The sequence below is a fragment of the Ammospiza caudacuta genome, chromosome 7, assembly GCF_027887145.1.
Source record: "Ammospiza caudacuta isolate bAmmCau1 chromosome 7, bAmmCau1.pri, whole genome shotgun sequence".
NCBI lineage: Eukaryota > Metazoa > Chordata > Aves > Passeriformes > Passerellidae > Ammospiza > Ammospiza caudacuta.
This window is the reverse complement of record NC_080599.1, coordinates 29,672,747-29,693,976: the sequence shown is the minus strand read 5'-3', so window position 1 is coordinate 29,693,976 and position 21,230 is coordinate 29,672,747. Positions and strand designations below refer to the sequence as shown.

Sequence of the window (21,230 nt, the reverse complement as noted above, 5' to 3'; positions counted from 1 at the left end):
TGCCAGAGTGTGACTGTCAGAAGCAAACAACTCTGATTTTAGCTGTCCACTATACTAAAGGTTACTGAAGGGCAATTAATTAATTTTAAATAAGCCTAAACCCATATACAATATTTAAATCCAGTTATTCAAAATAAACCATGGAAATATATGTTAAGGTGGGAAGGTTGATGACTGTTTAATAATTGGTGAATTTACCAAGGTTCAAGAATAACACATCTACAAAGACTTACTAGAGTTTGGCATGAATTGTAACTGCCTGTTAAATAATAGTAGCTTTTCAGTTTTCTACTAAATCACTTCAAGGAAAAAATAGTGATTTTGTTTTGAAATTTTCTCTTACCCACAGTGTCAAAATGTTACCAGTCTTACTTTTTTAATAGTGTTCATGGCCACAAGCTGTTTCTTGGTGCTATTTGCTTTTTCTGAGGCTAAAAAGAGGGTACAAAAAGTTGAGGTGGTGGTGATATTGAGGGGTGGGAGAGGGCCCCTGCTAGTAATTTCTTTGAGATGCTACACAGCAGTTGTGAATTGAAAGCAAAAACCAACAGTGAATTACCCATACCATTGCCAAGTGCTCCACCTAAAACAGTTTTGTTATAGCATTAATTTATATTTTTAGAGTTAAAGGAATTTTATAAAGCATACTTCAGCTTATCCTCAAAAAAGTATGTATTCTGTTTCTTGCTTAATCTTGGAGAGTTAATGAGTCTGATGGTAAGATTACTTAAGTATCATCAAATAAATAATGAATTTCTAAATTCAAAATGGAAATGCTGTACTGAGTTCTTATTTCACTGTCCACAATTTATAATACAGTTTTCCCACTATATTTATGAATAAAATAGTGTACTGTTTCAATGGGCTTACTAAATATAAAACATTTGCAAACAGTCATTGGATACAAAGTCTAAATATTGAAGAAACAAGTGGAGGAAAAATACTTCCCTTTTAGAGTTAAGAGTGTTACAATTACAACAGTCCCCTTATGATGTTAAAATTGAAAGTTGGGGATTTTTTCTGTGAAGGGGAGAAAGTAGGAAGGCAGGAGAAATAAGCAATACTTCTGTTTTACTAACCAAGTTTCAAGTACTGTCTTTCTTCTCAGCTCCTGGGAAAAAGCAGTATTGTCTTTTAAAGAAGCAGACAAGGCCTGTCTTTTCAAGAATATAGTATTGCTAAGTTATTTATTAATAAGTAAGCACCTTTTAAAATTTCAGTATACTTTTAAAAGTACTAGTAAACACTGTAAAATGATGGTACTTTATTCTAACATCATGTATAGTGAAACCTACAATCTAGTTCCACGTTTGTGTGCCGGAGTTTTGTAATTGACTTGGCAGTAGCAAGTTTGGATTTAGGCTCAAAGAAATCTTTGAAGTCTCTCTAAAGGTTCATTGCCCTATCATTCAGGGGGAAAAAATATTTTATAAGTACTTAACAAATATATATGTTTCATTTATTAATGTGATGCACTGAACCCAAATATAAGCTGTTCCTCTGTGAATTCCATTTAGGAATTCAGTAGAGGAATTCAATAGAATTCAATATTTTTCCAGTCCTGGAGAAGTGTGAATTACTGTGTAGTGACCTCAGAGAGATTTACTTACTTTGTTGGTATTGCCACTAATATTGAGCTCTACTGTGTAAATTTGTACAAGGTAGAAATGCATATAAGACAGTAGAAAACAACCCCTTTATACATAAACTCACTTAAACTGTACTTCTATATAGAAAGTACTCATTGCCTTGTATTTCAGTTTCACAAAGAGAAAAAATGGTAAGACAGCATTGCCATTGAGAAAATTACTGAATTCCAGATGTGCAGAAACTTTATCATGTGTAAAGGACCACAGCAGGGTGGAAAGAGCAAGACGTCTGTGCATCATCATCTGAGGTCTGACTTTCTAGGGCCATGTGTAAGGGTTGTTATTAGGCTCAGCTTTTCCCCATTTGCTATGACTGTTGTAAAAAAAACAGTGCTTTGGTTGGAGGTCCCCTGTGGCTGGGCATGTAGCAGCTGTGAAGTTCTGTAATGTGAGCTGCAAACTGTTCTGTTAACCAGATGCCAGTTTTTACATGCCAGTCAATCAGGATAGGGTGCCAGAAAAGATCAAGATCTTCCTCTGCCATTATGTGACAGACAGCCCTTGCCTGAAAACGTCTGATGACAAAAATAGCAAGGGTGGGGCAAGACAGGAAGCAAGAATTGTTATTTTGAGGGGAAGGATATGTTGATCACTCACCTTATGCCTCTTGTAGCTCAGGATCCTCGTACCTTGCAGATGCTGCTAAAACCTTCCAGAATATCTTAATTAAAAGAAATAAAAATTCCAAAGTGCTTATTTTATTTGATGCATTTGATTATTTTAGTAATATATTTAAGAAGAAAAATACATGCTTCTACCAACACAAAACTGCATGTGCCAAAATGTCAAAAATTCAATTCACAAAATTTGGGAGCCTCTGGATTCAGTGAAAGGCACAAAGTATGATCTTTTCAGGTGTGAAGTAGTTGTTGCTATGTATTCTGCTTGTGAAGCTTTCAGGTGATACCTCAGCATACTGGTCTTGATTTAAACATTTCTGCTGTAACCTGAAACTGTGCTGCCTGGAGTCTTATTAGACCAGCAGGTAAATTCTACTTGCAGTTTAATTAGTAATAAATGCTGAATAAGTCACATGATGCCATAGAGGCACTGCAGATGTTTCAGCATTTGGTCCTAAATACATAATTTTTATTTAATATTTTTGAACTGCGTTATTTGCTATACTTACTGTAAAGAACATCTGCTAGAATTGCTTATTACTCTTTTACTAATCCAGTAATACACCTGGCTTGCTCTTTCACTTCTCCCCTCGTAGTTCTGCATAGATAAAATGAGAATATTTCATATCCAGCTCAGGTGCAAACAAGGGAATAACTGTATGACCTAAGCACTGCTCTTACACATACAAACATGAAATACAAAGGGTACTCAAAGGTCAAGAAACATCAAAGGTAGAAGACATGGATGTCTGCTGCTTGAACCTTGTTCCCGAGTCCACCTAGTAATTTAGATCATAGCAGCTTTAGGCTGACTCAGCCCAGCCTTCCAGGGGCACAGTTTTTTCTTAGCTCACGTTGAATGACTGCCAGCCTATTGTTCCTGGCTATTGTTGTCTGAAAAGACAACATGTACTAAAGATGAGAAACAGGAAATGTTCATTTGTCCTCTTTATGGCAGAAGAAATTTTCCAGATTCCACGTATTGAGGTGATTGCTCAGAAGAGTGTTTTTCTGCAAAATGCGTAAGAGTTCAGTCCCTGGAACAATGCTGATGACCAGTCACAAAAATGCATCACATGATTTTGTATTTTGTTAAAGCAAACACTACCCACTTTCTTCTAAATGCAGAGTAATGTATGCTTCTTACAATGAATAGACTGTGAAATACTTATTTAAATAACTTATTAAGGAACGTCACAGAGTTTCTTTTCTGGTTTTAGCTACATGCCAGAATATGTCTCTCCTCTGAGATGATTACTGTCCAATAACTTCTTTTTCCTTTTGCTCCCAACAACTGTGTCTTTGCAGCTTGTTACTTTTCCTCTTTTAACTGGTTCTTGGCAATTTGTGATCTTCCTTGCTACAAAGGGTCTCTTTCACACATCAGTTCCACAGTGTGATTGCTTCCCTGCACAAGCTGATGGTGACACCACACAGAACACAGGATTTGCCATGTGCAATCCATGCCAACAGGCTTTGCTTCCAAGGTGAGGTCCTCACCCTAAGCAAATTGTTCTGGTTGGTCGCTTGCAAACCCAGCCCCTGCTCAGCCTCCTCCCCTTGCCTGGGCAGCTCAAAGATCGCTAGAAAGAATCATTAGTAAAGAAGCAGGAAAGGACATAGATTTGGGGAAGAGAAAGTAGTCTCAAAGTACCAGTAAAAGTGACCTGATGCTGACTTCCACTGTTCATTTGTATATATTTCTTAACAGTAGAGCAATAGTGAAAGTCCAGCTGCAGGTCAGGCAGACAACTGCGCCTTGTTTCTGAGGGAAACAAAATGCAGCTAACTTTTTGTGCCAATTATTGGTAAAATACGTGATTAATACCCTTCCTGTATCTTCTAAAACTAATGCCTTATGCCTACTTCCCAGAAACAGTGACTTCACTCATGTTCTATTTTTAAAACAAGAGAGAATTTGTTTTCATTTTCATTGATGTTTTCCACAAAATGTGTTTTCAGGGTTTTTACTGAGTTTATTTCTGTTTATCTAAGGTTGAATACCACCCTTTTCAAAGACCTCAGGAGCTGGTTGATTATTGTAGGAGCAGAAATATTGTTTTTGAAGGCTACTGTCCTTTAGCCAAAGGTGAAGCACTCACCCATCCTACTGTCATTCAGCTGGCAAAGAAGTATGGCAGAACTCCAGCACAGATTTGCATACGCTGGAGCATACAGGTAATGAAGGATGGTAATAAAAATGTGTCTCCTTTCTCAGGAAAAAAATTCAAATTGTTTGGGGTTTGTGCATCAAACCAGAATTTATTTATACCAGAAGATATTTCTGCTTTCAGTATGTTGATATTGTGTGAACTGGTGGCTGTACTGGAAATTTAGAATGTAGTACACAAATCATGCCAGTATTTCAAATATTAATTATTATAAATAATCTGGTTGCAGAGAATAAGAGCCACCACTAAGAAATGTTTCCAAAGTAGATGTTACAAGCAGTATTCCTCATCATTCCATTTCTGTCACTGAATATAAAGTACTAAACAGTGAAATAATGTATTAAGTTGATATAAACCATGTCATGTGTTGGAAATCAACAGTGGAAATCAACTGCAGCTGCAAATGACATGGAAAAATGTCAGTGTCCCCCACAAAATGAAATTTGAACCTCAGAAGATGTGAGGAATTCATTGTAATGGCTTGAAGATAGATAATTTTCTTAAAATCTGCAAATTTTATTGATGAGAAGCATAATTCTTTACAGAATGGGATTGTCACTATTCCAAAGTCAACAAAGGCAGAACGGATAGAGAAAAACTGCAAGGTAAGATTTGGTTATGCACTCAAGCCTGGCTAACATCCAAGTAAGAGTTCTTAATATTTTGGCTTCCCTTCCCATTTTCCTTACCAGTTTCATACTGGAGTAACTCATTCAAAATTGGCAAATGGGTACCATGAAATGACCACAATGTAGGAAAAAAACTGTAACTCACAAATATCAGAAAATACCTGGAGAGCTAATTACTGTGAATAAAGAAATTTGCAGTTGATTTTTGCAATTAATAGTTCTAGTTATTACCTGTCTGGTTGTAGAACATCCTAATCTGGCTATGGTTACGTTCTTTTTGTGATAGGCACATAGGTCAAATGGAAGGAGTTTGGATGCTATGCATAACAGTTTATGAAAGCTTTAAAACTCACCTGGGGATAGCTCCAACATAAAGACCTTCCAAGGAAATCACAGTCCACCTGCCCTGACTCTTCCCCTACCTTCTCCTTCTACTCAATGTGCAGAAAAGGTCCCAGCATGAAGGGGCTGGACAAAGAAAAGTGGAAATGAATGAGAATTGGCAGTCTGATTCCTCCCCCACACCTTTTCTAAATTTTCTTTTCATACCAAATAGTTTTAATTCATTACTCGTGTCTCTATTTCTCTAATCTGAAATTGTTCTTTATTTAGGGTAGGCAAAACCACAACTTCTTTCCAAAAATATCATAGGGGTATGAACTGGCAAATCTGGAAGAAACTTTGCAAGAAGACAGGAATCTTCCATCTGCTGTTTTTATCCTTATCTGTGTGTGTGTGGAGGTGTGAATCAATATACATGAGAATTTCTGCAGGTGGCCATGCCTGTTTATACAGCTCCTGCCTTGGCTGTTTATTCTGACATTCACACTGCCTTCTGTGGTACAAGCACAGCTGCTTGTGGTGCTGTATTGGGAACCAGATCAGAGAACAAAACCAGTTTGAAAATCCTTCCTTATACTTTTATTTTGCCCAATAATATTTGAAATCCAGATTAATTTCATTTTTTACAGAGTTTACTCAATGGCACCCCCAATTCATTTCACACAACTCAGGGAATGTGTTACAATCCAAACTTAAAACACTTAAGGGGGAGAGAGGAAAGAACTGGCACAGTCTTTGTGTGCTGCTTATCACACCTCCCTTCTTTTTCTTTCCCTCATGTGTCTGTGTTGGCCTGACTCTCTACCACTTCTGGTCAAGTTGGTCCTCATTAAACCCTCAGTATATAAAACATAGGGTTTCTAGTTCTGGGTCTGGTCCCTGGCTTAAGCTTAAAAGGCTTGAAAGAGCAATGAGATTTGACTACAAGGATCATTCCAGAACAGTGGTTGCTGGATAACGCAGGATGGGAGGAGCTCATTTGGCTACAGTTCAGGCTCCACAGAATCTTTTTATTTAGCACAGAAGAGCTATGACAAAGAGAACAGAAGCAACTGCCTGATGATAATGTCTCAATAGGACACCTTCTAAGAAAGCACTGACACCATCATTCACATTGCAGGTGTGGCCACAGGAGAAGGCAGTGGCTGTAAGAACCTGTGTTTGAAGACAGGTGAATGCTTTCCAGTTTGAGTTATTGAGGCACTGTGGCACTTTTTCTGTATTTAGCTGATTTGTGCGAATTTTGTCAAAGTAGAGTCATAGAAAAGACAGACACAGCCTTTGGCTTGTTAGCTTTGTGGATGTCCTGATACCTTGTAAAAATTCTCTTTGTCTAAAGTTCTGAGAAAGAGAACTGTAACACTCTAAACTGAACATTGGGATGTAAGTGAAATACTGAGCTCATTCTCCCAAAGAGATTGCTGTCAGGATATTCCTATACCTACCTCTGGCAGTGACAATAGAGAGTGCTGTCAAAACCAGCTTTGATAGTACCCTTGTCTTGGATCGTTGCCTGAGGCCAGAGTGCTGCAAAACCATCTTAACACAGTGTGCAAATAAACACGAGTCATTAAAGGAGCAAAGCACCCAATGGAGCCTGTCAGCTTGATGGAGTATTTTTCTATGACAAAATATAAGAATTTTCTGAAGGAACAATATATAAAAATTGGGCCTCACATGAAAATGAATCTTGATCAGTTAAATACTAGAATATATCTGAGGTTGTTGATTCTGTCTGTGCTCATGATGTTAACTGTATATGCATTCCCACAGGTGTTTGATTTTACAATAACAGAAGATGATGTTGAAATTCTGAATGGAATGCATGATGGGAGACATGTTTCCTGGGATCCAAGTTTTATTGTGTGAATCAAGGTTTGAGCTTTTCTTTGCTTTCTCAGGGATCAGTGAGTCACACCATGTAATTTTAATTCAGAGAAGGTTGCAGTAAGAATCTACTCAAGATAGTGATGTCTGCCGATAATGATCACTGATTTGAAATCCTTAACATTGGCAACAGACAAAAGATATTTTTGAGGGTAACACTTTTGTACAACCCTCAAAGAGATTTTATATTTCCATCTGAAATACTGTTCTTCAGTCCATTGAAGTCCATGCAAAGGCTCCTATTTATACCACAGACCCCTTTATATATTAAAGAGCATCAGGCTGTTTAATTCAAATGAGGAGATACTCCTTGAAAAATATAGGGCAAAAGTGCTACCTGTTATTGTGCCATATAGGTGTTGGGTATGAAATAATTTTTCCAGTATTTTATTAGAGAGATACAATATATGAAGAAGAAAAAAGTGGATGAAAAAAAGTTAATGTCATTATCATGACAGTATTTATGTTGTATAATATCCTGCAAATCTCTATGAAGAATATAATTTCATTGTAATACACAATATCTGAGAATCACCAAAAAAGTTTTATGCATATCACACCATTACTATGGCATTGACTCGGAGAGTTCTGTGCATATTAGTTACTAGCCTGTAGATAAACCAAAGCAGTAATCTTTCCAGCCAAGTTCAGGTACAGATAAACTATTTGCAAGGCTGAAAGATGAGCAGCAAGCTCCATGAGCCAAAAAGACATCTTTATTATTACTTACTGGAAATTGCGCTGAGTTTTTGGTAGCTTTTTGTGAGAATAAGTTTAGATTTCATTTTGGGTTTGTTCAGGAAATCCCATTAAGAGACCATACTGTTCCTTAGATTTTCTTATAAAATAGGTATCTCTACAGAGAGGTGAATATTGATAAATGTAGCTCACAGATCTGTTTTGAGAAATATGCCTGCAGAATCTATTGGCTTAGTATTCAACTTGTAGTCTCATTGGCTTGATATTTTAGGAGTTCCTGTGTCTAGAAAGGTATGGAAAATCTGATTATGATTTATATTGTGTGTGGACTTCCTGAGGCAGTTTTCCCAGTGCTGTTCTGCTTTAGTCATATTGTGAAACAAAGCTCCTTAGCTTTTTATCAAGAAGTGGCTTACAGCAATCACATATTCTAGCCTGCATTGTTTGTCCTCAAAGTGTAGATCTTCTATACAGCTTGACTAAAATCCAGACAAATTTACCTTTTAGATAACAGCTCCTCAGAATTATTGTCTAGCTTTTTCTGGTAAACTTGTCCACAAAAATTTGTCTAGATTTGCCTCTAGAATAATTTCTATGAAAAACAAGATATTGTAGGAAATGCTGCTCACCAATGCCTGCAGAATGTGGTGTTCTGAGAAATATACACAATTTCCAGAGCAAGGTTATTTTCTAGTTTCAAGCCTGGCCCGCAGTCTGGGGAGCTCCAGTACCTGGGAATTATCTTTTAGATAACAAATTTATCTTTTAGATAACAACTCCTCAGAATTATTGTCTAGTTTTTTTTTCTGGTAAACTTGTCCACAAAAAATTGTCTAGATTTGCCTCTAGAATAATTTCTATGAAAAACAAGATTTTGTATTAAATGCTGCTCACTATTACCTGCACAGTGTGGTGTTCTGAGAAATATACACAATTTCCAGAGCAAGGTTATTTTCTAGTTTCAAGTCTGGGGGGGCTCCAGTACCTGGGAATGCCTCTCTAGGTGTCTAAGAACTGCTCTGTGCCTGGCTCAGCTGTATGATGAGGGGTTCAATAGTTCCAAGCAGTAAGGCTCATTTATAAAACAAATGTAATTTTTAGGCATTTTTTAAGCTTTTGCATGAAACTGTGGCAATGATTTAGTGAAAGTTGGAGAGATTGTCCAAAAATAAACCCTTCAACCAGTGGCTCTCAGCTAATACTGCTTTTGAAAAGAACAATGCCTTAGCAGTATGAAAAAATTTTGTGCTGTTGAGGGACTCCTTCCTTCACAGTGTATCTGAATTAGTGAAACAAGGACTAGAAGTGAGTCATGTGCCTGATATTTCCTAAATAAGGCTTTTGGCAGTGATGACTTTCTAAGAATTTACAAAACACACGTTGGAGTTTCACCTCTAGTTCTCTCTAAAAAACAGACATCACATCAACATACTGCTTCAAACATAAATGGTGTGTCAAAGGAACCAAATCTTTATGTAGGCTAGCAAATTCTAGCTCCAGTGTGACCAGAACAGTGTCAGGACTACATGGCTAGAGCTCCATGCTCATTACAACACTGGGCACTTCATTCTGACTGATCACCTCCCTGTTCTGAGCTAATTGGAATTAAACCAGATTTTCTTGCCAATGCCCCACATAGGTGACCTTAGGCTAGTGTGAGAATGGCTGTGAGTTCAGTAATATATTTCAGTGTTCTTTCTGTCAAAGAGATTTTACAATGTTTTTGATGTCTGCACCTGCTTTTGCAAGGAAGGCAAGCCAGGATTTTCTCAGGCTAGATCATGCTATCTTAAACAGTTCGGTGAGTAATGAGAGGAATAATCAGGAACAGTATTACTAAAAAAGCATTCTTCTTAAGCTGTGGCAGGTTACTGTTTCAATCTGATACTTTTCTAACTACATTCAGGGTACATTGTTGTTTCAGGCCTTTTTTCTGTGGTGGGTTTTTTTCATTATTTTGTAATCTTTCCTAGAATTTTCATTGCTGCCAATTAGTGCCTTTAGAACTACAGAAGAGTTTCATTTTAGCTATGTACTAAGTGAGGTGTAATCTGAGAGGACTCAAGGTTTTAAGTGCTGGGACTCAGCTCACCAAGCTATCTTTCTCCCAGGTGTGATGAGCAGTTTTGCACATTATGCCTCACTAATAGCCATTGTTTTCTGTTAGAAGCTATAATTGCCCAAGAGACTGAAACCCTGTTATCTCCTGTGGCCTTGGGATAGATCACTGAAGCCTCTTCCTTTGACTGTGGTAATCACAAGTTTTACATCGTGTAAATTTAGAATCATTGAGCAAGTCCTCTTTTACTTTTGGTGAGGTTGCAGAAGGAAAGACAGACTTAGTGGATTCATATTTTGTGCCCCTATCTACAACTACATTGGGGTTATTCTGGCAGTAATAATTTTCTTTTTAAGCAAAGGCTGCTGAAGAGTAAGTCCACACCACCTCATCTAAATGAGCCTTTCTAAAGTACTCCCAACATTGGTCAAAGAAATGAGACAACTAATGAGGAATTGACAAGTGAACACTAATGAGATTTAGGAATAGCAAGCAGGGAGGAGTAATTTATGGTAAGAGACACAGAAGACCAGAAGGGTATAAAAGTGGTGGACATACAAAACCAGAAAGTTTATTTCTGTTTTTTATTTCTTCTTTGGTCAGTTAGCCTAGAGGTGCTCATTTTGTAAGATTTTGTTTTGTTTTAAACTCAGAATTTATCCCTCAAGTGAATTCTTGGAATTATATGCATATTCTTCCCCAGGGTTGAAATTCTTCCTCTTGTTCTTATTTCTGTAAAACAAACTTTCCCTAGAGAGAAAATCTGTTCAACTTTCTACAGTGACCCTTTTCAGGATGCATCAATGCATCCATTTCATCTTTGTAACCCATCACCTTGCCAATAGGATCAGGGAATACACCAGAAAACTGAAGGCACTTTTTCTTCCCTATCATTATGTCATTTATGGCAGTGACTGATTGGGAAACTCCTTTTCAGTTGAGATAAACCATTACTTAAAATAAGATGCAATTTATCAGTGCTATCTACCTAAATGCAGTCAGCTGCCTCTGCAAGAGCTCTGTGATTCCTAATGGAAGGAAACTCTTGAAACAAATAAGGAAAAGAAAAATATAAACTAAAAGTCAGTGGAAAGGGTGAGGCCATTTTCTGTGCAGCCAAGTTGCTTCCTGCCTGACTCTGAGTAGCTCCCTCTCCTATTTTTCTTGTTTCTTTTTGGTTTTCATCTCTTATGTTATTGGAGATGAAGGCACTTGAGAATGTTTCCTAGGAAAATAATGTAAATGAGTTTTTAAAGTGAATATTCAGGATTTATTTTTTTAAAAATCAGGCTGAAGAAGTGTTTCTATCACACCTGTACCCCCAACATGACTTCCAAGTCATACTTTTCGGAGTAGCCAATGTAGAAAATTAACTGTAATAGTGGTAAGTTCTCAAATCTACTAGGCCAAGCCGACTGCATAATATTCACACCTCTGTGGTTAACCTATGCTTTTGAAAATTGGGGTAAAGGTGGTGTAGCTCTTGCAGCTGCTGATTGAATCCAAGGCAGTAAACTCCACATTGCCACATCCCTCCCAAAGCCATGAAGCTCTGTCACTATTGTGCACTGGGTAAAAATAACAGATAAGCCAACCTTCTGATAATTTTTTGTGTTGCTGTGTGGGTACTTTTTCTGTACCTAGTTTTTAACTTTTTGCAGCGTCCAGAGGGATATGTAGACAGTGTTGGGTGTGTGCCCTGTCCCGGTGCTGCAGTGTGTCCCTCTGTAGGGCTGTGGTGAGGCTGGAGCTGAGGATGTGCTGCCCTGGGGAGCCTGGCAGGGACCGATGGCAGCAGAGCTGTCACTGTGCCCAGGTGGAATGTGTGTGATCCTGGCTTGGCCACCCTTTGCCCTTTGAGAAACATTCTGTAGTTGAACTGCCAGTAGAAAGTTCAAGAGCATAGTAGCAATTTTATCATCCTGTTAATGACTGCTTTGTATATTGAAGTGTGTTAGACTTTTGGGTATACAATGATATCCATGCAAACTATTGCATGCCAATTTCTTAACTTCTTTAATTCTTTCCCTTCAGACTTGAGCTTTTCCTAATAATATGTTCAGCTTAGTGGACTAAAAATGAAGTGCAGATTCTCACAAAAATGAATATAGTAAAGTTTTTACAGTTGCCTTTTTAAACAAAAAAGGCCATTTAATTAATATTATTTATCAATGTCAAGAACTTAAAACCAGACCATCTAAGTTACAGAATACTAATACTGAAAAAATATGTGTGCTTTAATCTTTGCAATGTTCTCATGACCTTTTTTTTCCCCAAAACAGGTTTTTGATTCTAATCTGAGGAAAGAAGACATGAAATTTTTGAACACTGAATAACAACAGAAAATTAATTTATCTAACCTATTCCCTGTGGAAAGAATAATTTAAAAACAGATTGTTCTAAATTGGAAAAGCAATGTAACTGGAACATAGATTAATTTTAAACTGAACAATAAATCTGAATTGTTCTCTTAGGTGCTCAGTATACTCAAGAATCAGAATAAATGGTTTGTAGTTACTATTATGTAACAAATTAATAAAATAATTTAATTTAGTCTTTGTAGCTTTCTTAAAGATGCAGAAATACTTTCAGTGTCTTCTCTGCTCTCTTAGAACTTTCTGATATAATCTCCCAGTATGGGTTGAGTTATCTCACAATATTATAATTTTTTTCTGCCTGCATGTACTTCATTTAAGCTGTCATTTGAACCCATTTGAACACATTAATTTGGCATATTTTTTTTCCTTACAGATTTTGAAAAGTATCAGTTACTTGAAGGCACATAAGAGCATGCTACAATGCCTGTAAATCTTGATGAGTGATTCAAAATATGAAGTATTTGTTCAGGGATTGCAGCAGAATAATGAATCCAACTTTTTTATTTCTTCTAGTCATGAGAATTTTGGGGGATTCTGCAGGCCATTCTTGGTATTTTCTTGGTGACCAATCCTGCACTCTGGTACTGTTTCACAGATTTCCTGTCATGACCCAGCACTTCATAGAGGAATGGCTCCCTTTGTGACCTAAGTTGCATCAGGATGAATAAAAGTAGTTTTTGCTTATATGGACAAAGACTTTTGAAAAATGCAGAAGAATGACATGTTGGAGAAAAATCCTTTGCTAATCTCTCTCACAGGGATTGTCACTATCTTTTCAAGTAGGATAGTGTTCAGACATTCCTCTGATGCAATTGTGAGTTGTCCAGCTGCACTGGGAGAGTTCGGTCTGGTGCTGTCAGAGGCCACCAGTCTTTTGATATGCAGGCATTGGGTGGACCCCAGCTTACAGCTTCTTTTCTGACAAGATCAAAGCATTTTCCTGCAAGGAAATTGCTCTGTGACTAGCCAGGTTTCTGCAATCCCTACCACACTAAGCTGTCACTGGAAGTTCCAAAGAACTTTGGCTGCCACACAGTATTAGTTTGTTGTTCATGACATTCCCTAAAATGGGAGTTTCTGTTCATCCTGAAAGCTACGTAAGAGCATTTACATACTCAGATCCCAGTGAAAAATGTGTCTGTCTCTTGATGCTATTAGACATGGTGCAGAACATTTTTTTTAACCAGTTTAGCCAGGTGAGGCATCTGTTTTGTGTCAGTTTGGTGTCCTGATATGTGCAGCCTTCCTGCTGGGCATGAGTAACACTGTGTTGTTCTTTCTCCTTATTCTGACCATAGGCAATTCCAGAGTTCTCAAAGGAGCCATGTATACACTGGATTTCTGTAGTAGGAGTGCAAGCTTCCTTATCAGTGGACGAGGCAGTTGGAGAGGTAGCGAGAAAGAGTTCTCATTCTGTTGGTGGCTTGTTCTCCAGGTGAGGCTAGAGTGTAACCCTGGTGTAAACCCCCTTGCTAAATACTTGCCAGCTACTACAGTTTTGGTAGAGTTGGCGGGACCAGCCTGAGTCCCATGTTTGTGTTTTGGACCTTGTAAGCAGGTTAGAACCTGTGCAGTTGAGCCATGTAAACCTATCTTCTCTGAGGGTTTAGACAGCCTTTAGTGCAAATCCAGCTGATCTGGCTCCATTTGCCTGTGAAGAGTGAAGCTATATTTCAGTTTCCTCACTGCCAAAATGTCAAGAAGGCTGTAAATGTGTGTGGTCATCTAAGTTTAATGAAGATTTTTGTGATACAAGTGTCCAGCTTTTGGAATGGAACTGAAATTGCCTGCATATTTTGCCCAATGCTGCACCTGGATTGGGGCAACTCCTTGAGGCTGAGAGAAGCAGAGGTGAAGGACTTGTGGGTGCTGGTGGATAAGAGGCTGGACATGACCCTGCAATGCAGCCCAGAAAGCCAATTGTACCGTAGGCTGAACCATAAGGAGTGTGGGCAACAGCTCAAGGAAAGGGATTCTGCCCCTCTGCTCTGCTCTGGCCAGACCCTACTTGCAGTGCTGTGTTCAGCTCTGGGGTTCTCAGCACAGGAAAGACATGGACCAAACATGGTCAGAGCAGGTCCAGGGAAAAGGTGCAAATAATGATCTCAGGGCTGGAGAACCTCTTATGAGGAAAGGCTGAGCTGGGTTTGTTCAGTCTGGAGAAAAGAAGGCTCTGGGATTACTTTCTTGTGGTGCTTAAGTCTATAGAGGAGGCCCTAGAGGAAAGCTGGAAAGGGACTTTTTACAAGAGCATGTAGTGTCAGGCCAAGACAGTGGCTTCAAACTGAAAGAGTGTGGACTTAGTTTCAATATTGATAAGAATGTCTTTGCTGTGAGGGTAGTGAGGCCCTGGAACAGGTTGCCCAAAGAAAGGGTGGATGTGCCCATCCCTGGAAGTGTTCAAGGCTAGGTTGGATGGGGCTTTGAGCATCCTGGCCTAGTGAAAGGTTGATCTTTAATGGACCTTAAAGATCACCAAGTTCCTATTCTTGCCCATGGCAATGGAATAGGAACTGGGTGATCTTTAAGGTCCATTCCAACCCAAACCATTCTATGGTTCTGTGATTCTACACAGCCTCTGACAATTTGCTGGGTGTTACATCTCTGAGCTGGTATCCTCTCAGCTGGTAACCAATAGCCTGGACATCAAAGCCTGCACATCTGACTAATGAAACCCTGAATCATTCTGTCCTTTAATTAAAGCATGTTCCTTTAATATGTTCCTCTTACTTAAAATTATGTGAGAATTATTTCCTAGAAGAAAATGCCTAATGAATGCACTTTTATTTAGTATTTTCTATGTATTAGATAAATAAGGGGGAAAGCTTGAAATATCCTGGGGTATGTTGGGCAGTTGCAGGGGATACATATGTCAACCTCAAGCATGATTTATCTCATGTGCCTTTTCTGACAGTTGTGACTTAACGGCTGCATTTTTCTCCAGGCTCTCAGGAGGATAAATATCTTTTTAAGTTTCTAGCTTTGTGGTAGAAGAGTAAATGTCTGTTTGCCACTGTAATTTATCTGAGTCATTCTGGGAGAGGTGGAGCAATTGAAGCGTGACTATTAGCATAAATAAGGGGACCCTCTTCCTGAGGGTAGAATACTTGTGCTGTCTTTTCCCCATAACAACTGCTACAGCTAATTGATGGGCAAAATGCTTTAAACTGGAAGACTCAATATATTGTGCTTTGGCCTACTGTGATATTCTTTTACATTTCAATTTGGAGTTAACAAGAGCAGAGCAAGGAAGGAAGAGGAATTTTTCTGCAGCAAGTGCAACAGTAGAATACACCAGAGCTGGCATTTCACATACACCAAAAGTGGTTTTTCTTTTAAAAAGAATATACGATATATTCTTTTAAAAGAGTGTTAAGTAGTTGCCCTTGCCAATTTTGTTTCTGAAAAAATGCATAAAAAATCTTTTCTTCGTACTTGCAAACAGTTGTTTTACTACATCCTCTAAACAGAGTTTTGGGGTTTGGGTTTTTTTTAGTTTTTGGGTTTGGGTTTTTTGATTTTGTTTGTTTGTTTGGGGTTTTTTCATGTGGAAACACCAACACCGATTCCGGGGGGAGCCGCTGGTGAGTCACTCTGCAGGCCAGGAGTGCGGGTAGCAGCCACCGGGCCTGCCACGGCAAAATCACACCTTGGTTGTAGTGAGAACATGGAAGAGCTTCTTCCAGGTGTTTCGTTAAACATGACTTCCACAGTCCAAGAAGAGGGAGAGCTAAGGTAGCATACGGGATGCTGCCTTTGGCCATGGCCTTTCTGGGCCTGCTCGGGGGGCAAGAAGCCGGGCGGGCGCGAAGCTGCCCCCGGCGCCCCGCCAGGCGCAGGAGCGTGCTCGGAGCCGGCCGGGCCGTGCCAGCACCTCCTTCCCCGGAATGCCGGGGGCGCTCGGTGCCGGGAGGCGGCAGCTCCCAGGTCAGGGACGGCTGGAGCCCTCCCTGCATCCCCCGGCCGGCAGGGCGAGGGGGTCCCGCGGGGGAGTTCTTCGCCCCGCGCCTTCGTGTGCCAGCCAGGCACGCCAGCGCCCGCGGCTGCTCCCGCCCCGGCGGGCGGGACGGGGCAGGGCCGGGCTAGGAGGAGGGATCGGAAGGGCTGGGCAGCAGCTGCAGAAACATTAAAACCACCGAGCCCCCCAGCCCGCCCACCGGAGTTGCTCCGCGGGCACGCAAGATGTGCGGAGCCGGTCTGGGCTCCGCGCCGCGCTTGAGCGAGGTAAGGCTCGGGGAGCCGCGCACTCCCCGCACCGCGGGGACGCCCCCGGTCCCAGCGCTGCGGTCCCCGCTCGGCGCGACCCCCGGGGCCACGAAACAAAACAGGAGAGGTGGGGAAGAGGCTACCTGGACACCGGCGTGCCCGGCTGCGTGCCGCGGGCAGCGGAGGCGGTGCGGGCCGGGAGCCACGCGCGCTGGGGACCGGAGCGGGGCCGGAGCGGTGCGGGCTAAGCCCCGGAGCCGTGCGGGACAGGAGCGGTGGGAGTTTTATGTCCGGGAGCGATGCGGACTGGAGCCCGGGAATGGTGCGGGGAACCGTACCCTGCTTTGCCTCGCTTAGGCTGTAATTTAGCAAATCTTCTTGTTCTTCTGTCCTTGCGTGATATTATGTGTTTAATTCTTTTTAAATGTCCACTACGAAACCTTTATGGGTAAAGGGGGTTTCCTCTGTATGCGTATTCCTTAATTATGCCAATTTCAAAAGCTTGCCATACGAGTTATTTAAATGCAAGGGTTTTTACTGACATTCTTTGTTTCAGACCCATGGAATGGGCTTGCTCTCCAGCTTAATTCCATATTTTTCTTATTTTTCTGAACTTTTTACTCCTGTGGGCTTTGTAAAGTATATTCTTACTTGTATTTAGCAAGGGCACTCCTTACCTGTTTACAGCTTTGAGATGATCTCTTGTTTATATTTACATCAGTGAATTTACCACTGTTTGAGATGGCATCAGTAAATTGCATAACTACCCCCTTCCAAAGTGTATTGAGACTTTATTAATGGAGAAGAATATGGGTCTTCTGTCAAGTAATTTCTGTGCAGACTTTCGTACATTTAGAGTTAAATCTAATCAAGCAAGCCCTTTCTCTTTTTTAATCTCTGCTGTTGCATTTCCCACTGAAGAAAAAACACTAGAACTTACTGCTGGGGAGCTTTGAGATCTTTTGTGTTGGAAGTAATACAGTCCTTGCTGACTCCAACTTGTTCAGTTCTGCATGACAGAACTTTTTTTGTCTTATTAGCTTTACCTATTGAATATGCCTAACCACCTTTTAAACATATTTTACCAGCTGAATGAAACTGATTCATGTGTGAATACGTTTATGACTCTGATGCACAGTTAAAACAGCAGATTATTTTAAACCCTTTAGCATTTGCTACACTATTTGTCTTCCTTTCTTTTAAGTGTGGGTTTTGTGCCTCTTGTTCTCAGGGCTGCAGTTTGTGAGGCCGTGCAGCAGTGCTGGGCAGGCTGTGGGGCCAAGGAGCTGCGGGGCAGCCACCGGGTTTGCGGTTGGCGTCACCATCTGGTCGCCGCTGGGGGAGCAGTCCCCAGCCGGGCACCATGAACTCCGGCACCACTGCCCCGCAGAAGGTCACCAGCAACCCCACCAACACTGATGTCAACTATGTCATCAAAGAGCATTATAATTACACGGGAAAGCTAAATGAGAGTGTGGACACTGGAATTAAAGTGACGTCGGTGGTTTTTATCATCATTTGCTGCTTTATAATCTTAGAGAACATTTTTGTCTTGCTTACCATCTGGAAAACCAAGAAGTTTCACAGACCCATGTACTATTTCATTGGGAACTTAGCTCTTTCAGACTTGCTGGCTGGTGTGGCTTACACTGCCAACCTCCTGCTATCTGGACACAAAACCTACAGCCTGACCCCCAACCAGTGGTTTGTAAGAGAAGGCAGCATGTTTGTTGCCTTGTCAGCTTCTGTGTTCAGCTTGTTGGCCATTGCCATTGAGAGATACATCACCATGCTGAAGATGAAACTCCACAATGGCAGCAACAGCTTCCGCTCCTTCTTGCTGATCAGTGCGTGCTGGGTCATCTCCGCCATCCTCGGGGGGCTCCCGATCATGGGCTGGAACTGCAAGAACCTCTTGTCCAACTGCTCCACCGTGCTGCCTCTCTACCACAAGCACTATATTCTCTTTTGCACAACCGTTTTCACTGGCCTTTTGTTATCTATTGTGGTCCTCTACTGCAGGATCTACTCCATGGTGAGGACTAGGAGCCGCAGGCTGACATTTCGGAAAAACATTACCAAAGCTACCAGGAGCTCAGAAAAGTCACTAGCCTTGCTTAAGACAGTGATCATAGTCCTGAGTGTCTTCATTGCCTGCTGGGCTCCTCTGTTCATCCTCCTTTTATTGGATGTGGGGTGCAAAGTGAAGACCTGCCCAATCCTCTATAAAGCAGAGTATTTCTTAGTGCTGGCCGTGCTCAATTCAGCCACGAACCCTATCATCTACACCTTGACAAACAAGGAGATGCGGAGGGCTTTCATCAAGATTTTGTGCTGCTGCACGTGTCCCCCAGCAGATTCTGGGACCAAATTCAAACGGCCAATCATTGGGGGCATGGAGTTCAGCCGGAGTAAGTCTGACAACTCCTCACACCCACAGAAGGAGGACGGTGACCATCCTGAAACCATCATGTCTTCGGGCAATGTTACCTCATCTTCTTAGGAGTAACCATGGGGGTGTATTTCAGAGTCTTCCTCTGAAATCAGGGAGCTGGGACGCCTCCTGCTCACAGCAGCAGCGTTGGGCTGAGTGAGCAAGTAGCATTAGTTCTAATGAGGCAAACGGTGCACTTGCGAGGCTGGAGTTCAAGAAATGGGACACACTGTTCTGGCTTGAAAATCTTTTTCCCTGGAGCATGTTTTGTCTTTGCGCTGAGGCAGCTCAGGATTGTCAGGCGCATTCATATCCTGAAATCTCCTTAGTAACTCTGAAAGACTGATGCCTTGGTGAAATGATGCCTGGTGTGTGTGAGAGAAAGAGAGAGGGGGAGGAGGGAAAGGGAGAATGAATCTTTTTTTTTTTTCCTGTGAGAAGAATGTGAAGTTTTTTCTCTTCACAGCAAACCACTGACACAAAGATCTTTCTGTACTGAATTTAGTGGTGGCTCTGGTATCGTTGGTAAGAAGTGTGTTTGTTTAGTACATAACATGGAAGGAGATCACACAAATATAACTTAGACCACATACAACCATAATTGGCATAATTTTGCAGAGCTTTTAGTTAAGTCATAAGGGTTTGTTCGCACAGTCCAAAGCTCTTGGGGTTTTACTTAGCAATATCATAGCTGTGAATTTTTGCTGTCAGTCTGTATTACATTTGAAGACCACGAGCTAGATTCTGCAGTTACTTTTGCCTGTACAATTCCATTGGCTGCGTCAGACTTAATGGAGTAGCTCAGAGGGGCATTTGGCCCCATATTTTCATTGCCTTTTTATTCTATAGCATTAAACTGCGTTATCATGAAAAATGCAAGAAAGAACTAAATATCATTTCTCTTCAAGATGACTTGAACGTCTACAAAATAGTAAAAAATACTATTGACAACAGTGGGATTTTTGCCTAAGTAAGAAGAGCTAAAAACTGAAGGGGTATTTCAGTGTCAGTTTCACAGTCTTTCCAAAAGTAAGGATCAGTTGGAAAATCAGAAAAGAGTATGTCGGGTTTCAGAAAAAATAAAAAGAAAGTTGAAGTGAAATGACTATAGATAAATGCACTTCCATAACAAAATGCAATACATTTTGGCACATTTTATTAATGTTTATAATTTCAGCAAAGATGTCTGTATTTGATCATGGAAGAAGTACCTGTTGTTAAATTGAATGTATTTGTTTTACAGCATCATTTTTACTTCTCTATTTTTCTAACCTGTGCTAATGGGGTTGAATGTGTATAATGTAAATAAGATACAGGAGTCTTCATGCGCCTAGAGTGTTACTATAACAAATGTGGTATATCTGGGATAGCTGAGAGCAATTGACTTATCTACAGTCATCAGCAACTCCTAGGACTGGTATTTTGTAAAGAAAATCTATTGCCTTTGTAGTAAAATTTCCAGTGCAATTAAACTGTTGGGTTTTTTTTTCTGGTTCAAAAATAGTATTTAAAATGTTTCTGACTTTTATTGTTCAATTTGCACATAGCTTTATTGACTTCTAAACATTAATAAACTGATTTTTTAAATTAGTCTATTATCAGATTACTAGCAGTTTTGTACTGTTGTGGTGGTTTCATGCCATGTGTGGTTTCCACAGAAGTTGGTGAAAGAATTCCTCGATTTTAGTACATGCTGGGATTAAGTCCATTCGGTAGGGACATAACGTGTAATATCACAGGATTGTGTAAAATACAAAACTAATTTTAAACTATAACTTTCTTGTCAGCATGTGCTGTATGGCTGAATGTCACTAGAAGAATCTCTACAAGAGCAATTCTCCTCAGACAGCCAATGAAGTACAAACAGAAGGAAAACCAGACAGTTGCTAGTTTTACCATGACTGCCTAGAGTAGAAAAGTGAAGTAATTCACTTGTATCACTAATACAATTCATAAGTTCAATTCTCAGCCTATTGCAAACGTCAAGGAAGTTTATGAAACACAGGATGGTGGCTCAGCTGTGTGAGCGGTGCAGCTCCGTTGGGTCTGCCAGCGAAGGCCATGGCAGTGTTGTTGAGCAGATACTGCCTTACTTCTCCCAAAGGTTTGACTTCCATTTCCTTTCCAGTGGCCGTTCCCTCTCAGAATTACTTTTA

The 21,230-nt window shown here is 40.4% G+C and overlaps 2 protein-coding genes across 3 annotated transcripts in view; both read left to right on the top strand.

Annotated features, from left to right (window-relative positions):
* Nucleotides 1-12,609, top strand: part of LOC131559804 (uncharacterized oxidoreductase ZK1290.5-like) — a 36,290-nt gene extending 23,681 nt beyond the window's left edge. The window contains exons 5-8 of the mRNA XM_058808285.1: nt 4,265-4,447; nt 4,986-5,045; nt 7,185-7,286; nt 12,339-12,609. Of these exons, the coding sequence (XP_058664268.1) occupies nt 4,265-4,447; nt 4,986-5,045; nt 7,185-7,280 (339 nt within the window). The 3' untranslated portion in view covers nt 7,281-7,286; nt 12,339-12,609. The remainder of the gene's footprint in view (nt 1-4,264; nt 4,448-4,985; nt 5,046-7,184; nt 7,287-12,338) is intronic.
* Nucleotides 12,610-16,594: 3,985 nt separating this feature from the next.
* On the top strand, nt 16,595-20,664 carry S1PR1 (sphingosine-1-phosphate receptor 1). Of its 2 annotated transcripts, none has more exons than XM_058808283.1 (2): nt 16,595-16,658; nt 17,872-20,664. In XM_058808283.1, exon 2 carries the CDS (start codon nt 18,004-18,006, stop codon nt 19,141-19,143), a length of 1,140 nt encoding a protein of 379 aa, XP_058664266.1. In that variant the 5' UTR covers nt 16,595-16,658; nt 17,872-18,003; the 3' UTR covers nt 19,144-20,664. The 2 variants fall into 2 exon arrangements, with proteins under 2 accessions (XP_058664266.1, XP_058664267.1); XM_058808284.1 differs by lacking the exon at nt 16,595-16,658 and adding an exon at nt 16,769-17,000.
* Nucleotides 20,665-21,230: the final 566 nt, after the last annotated feature.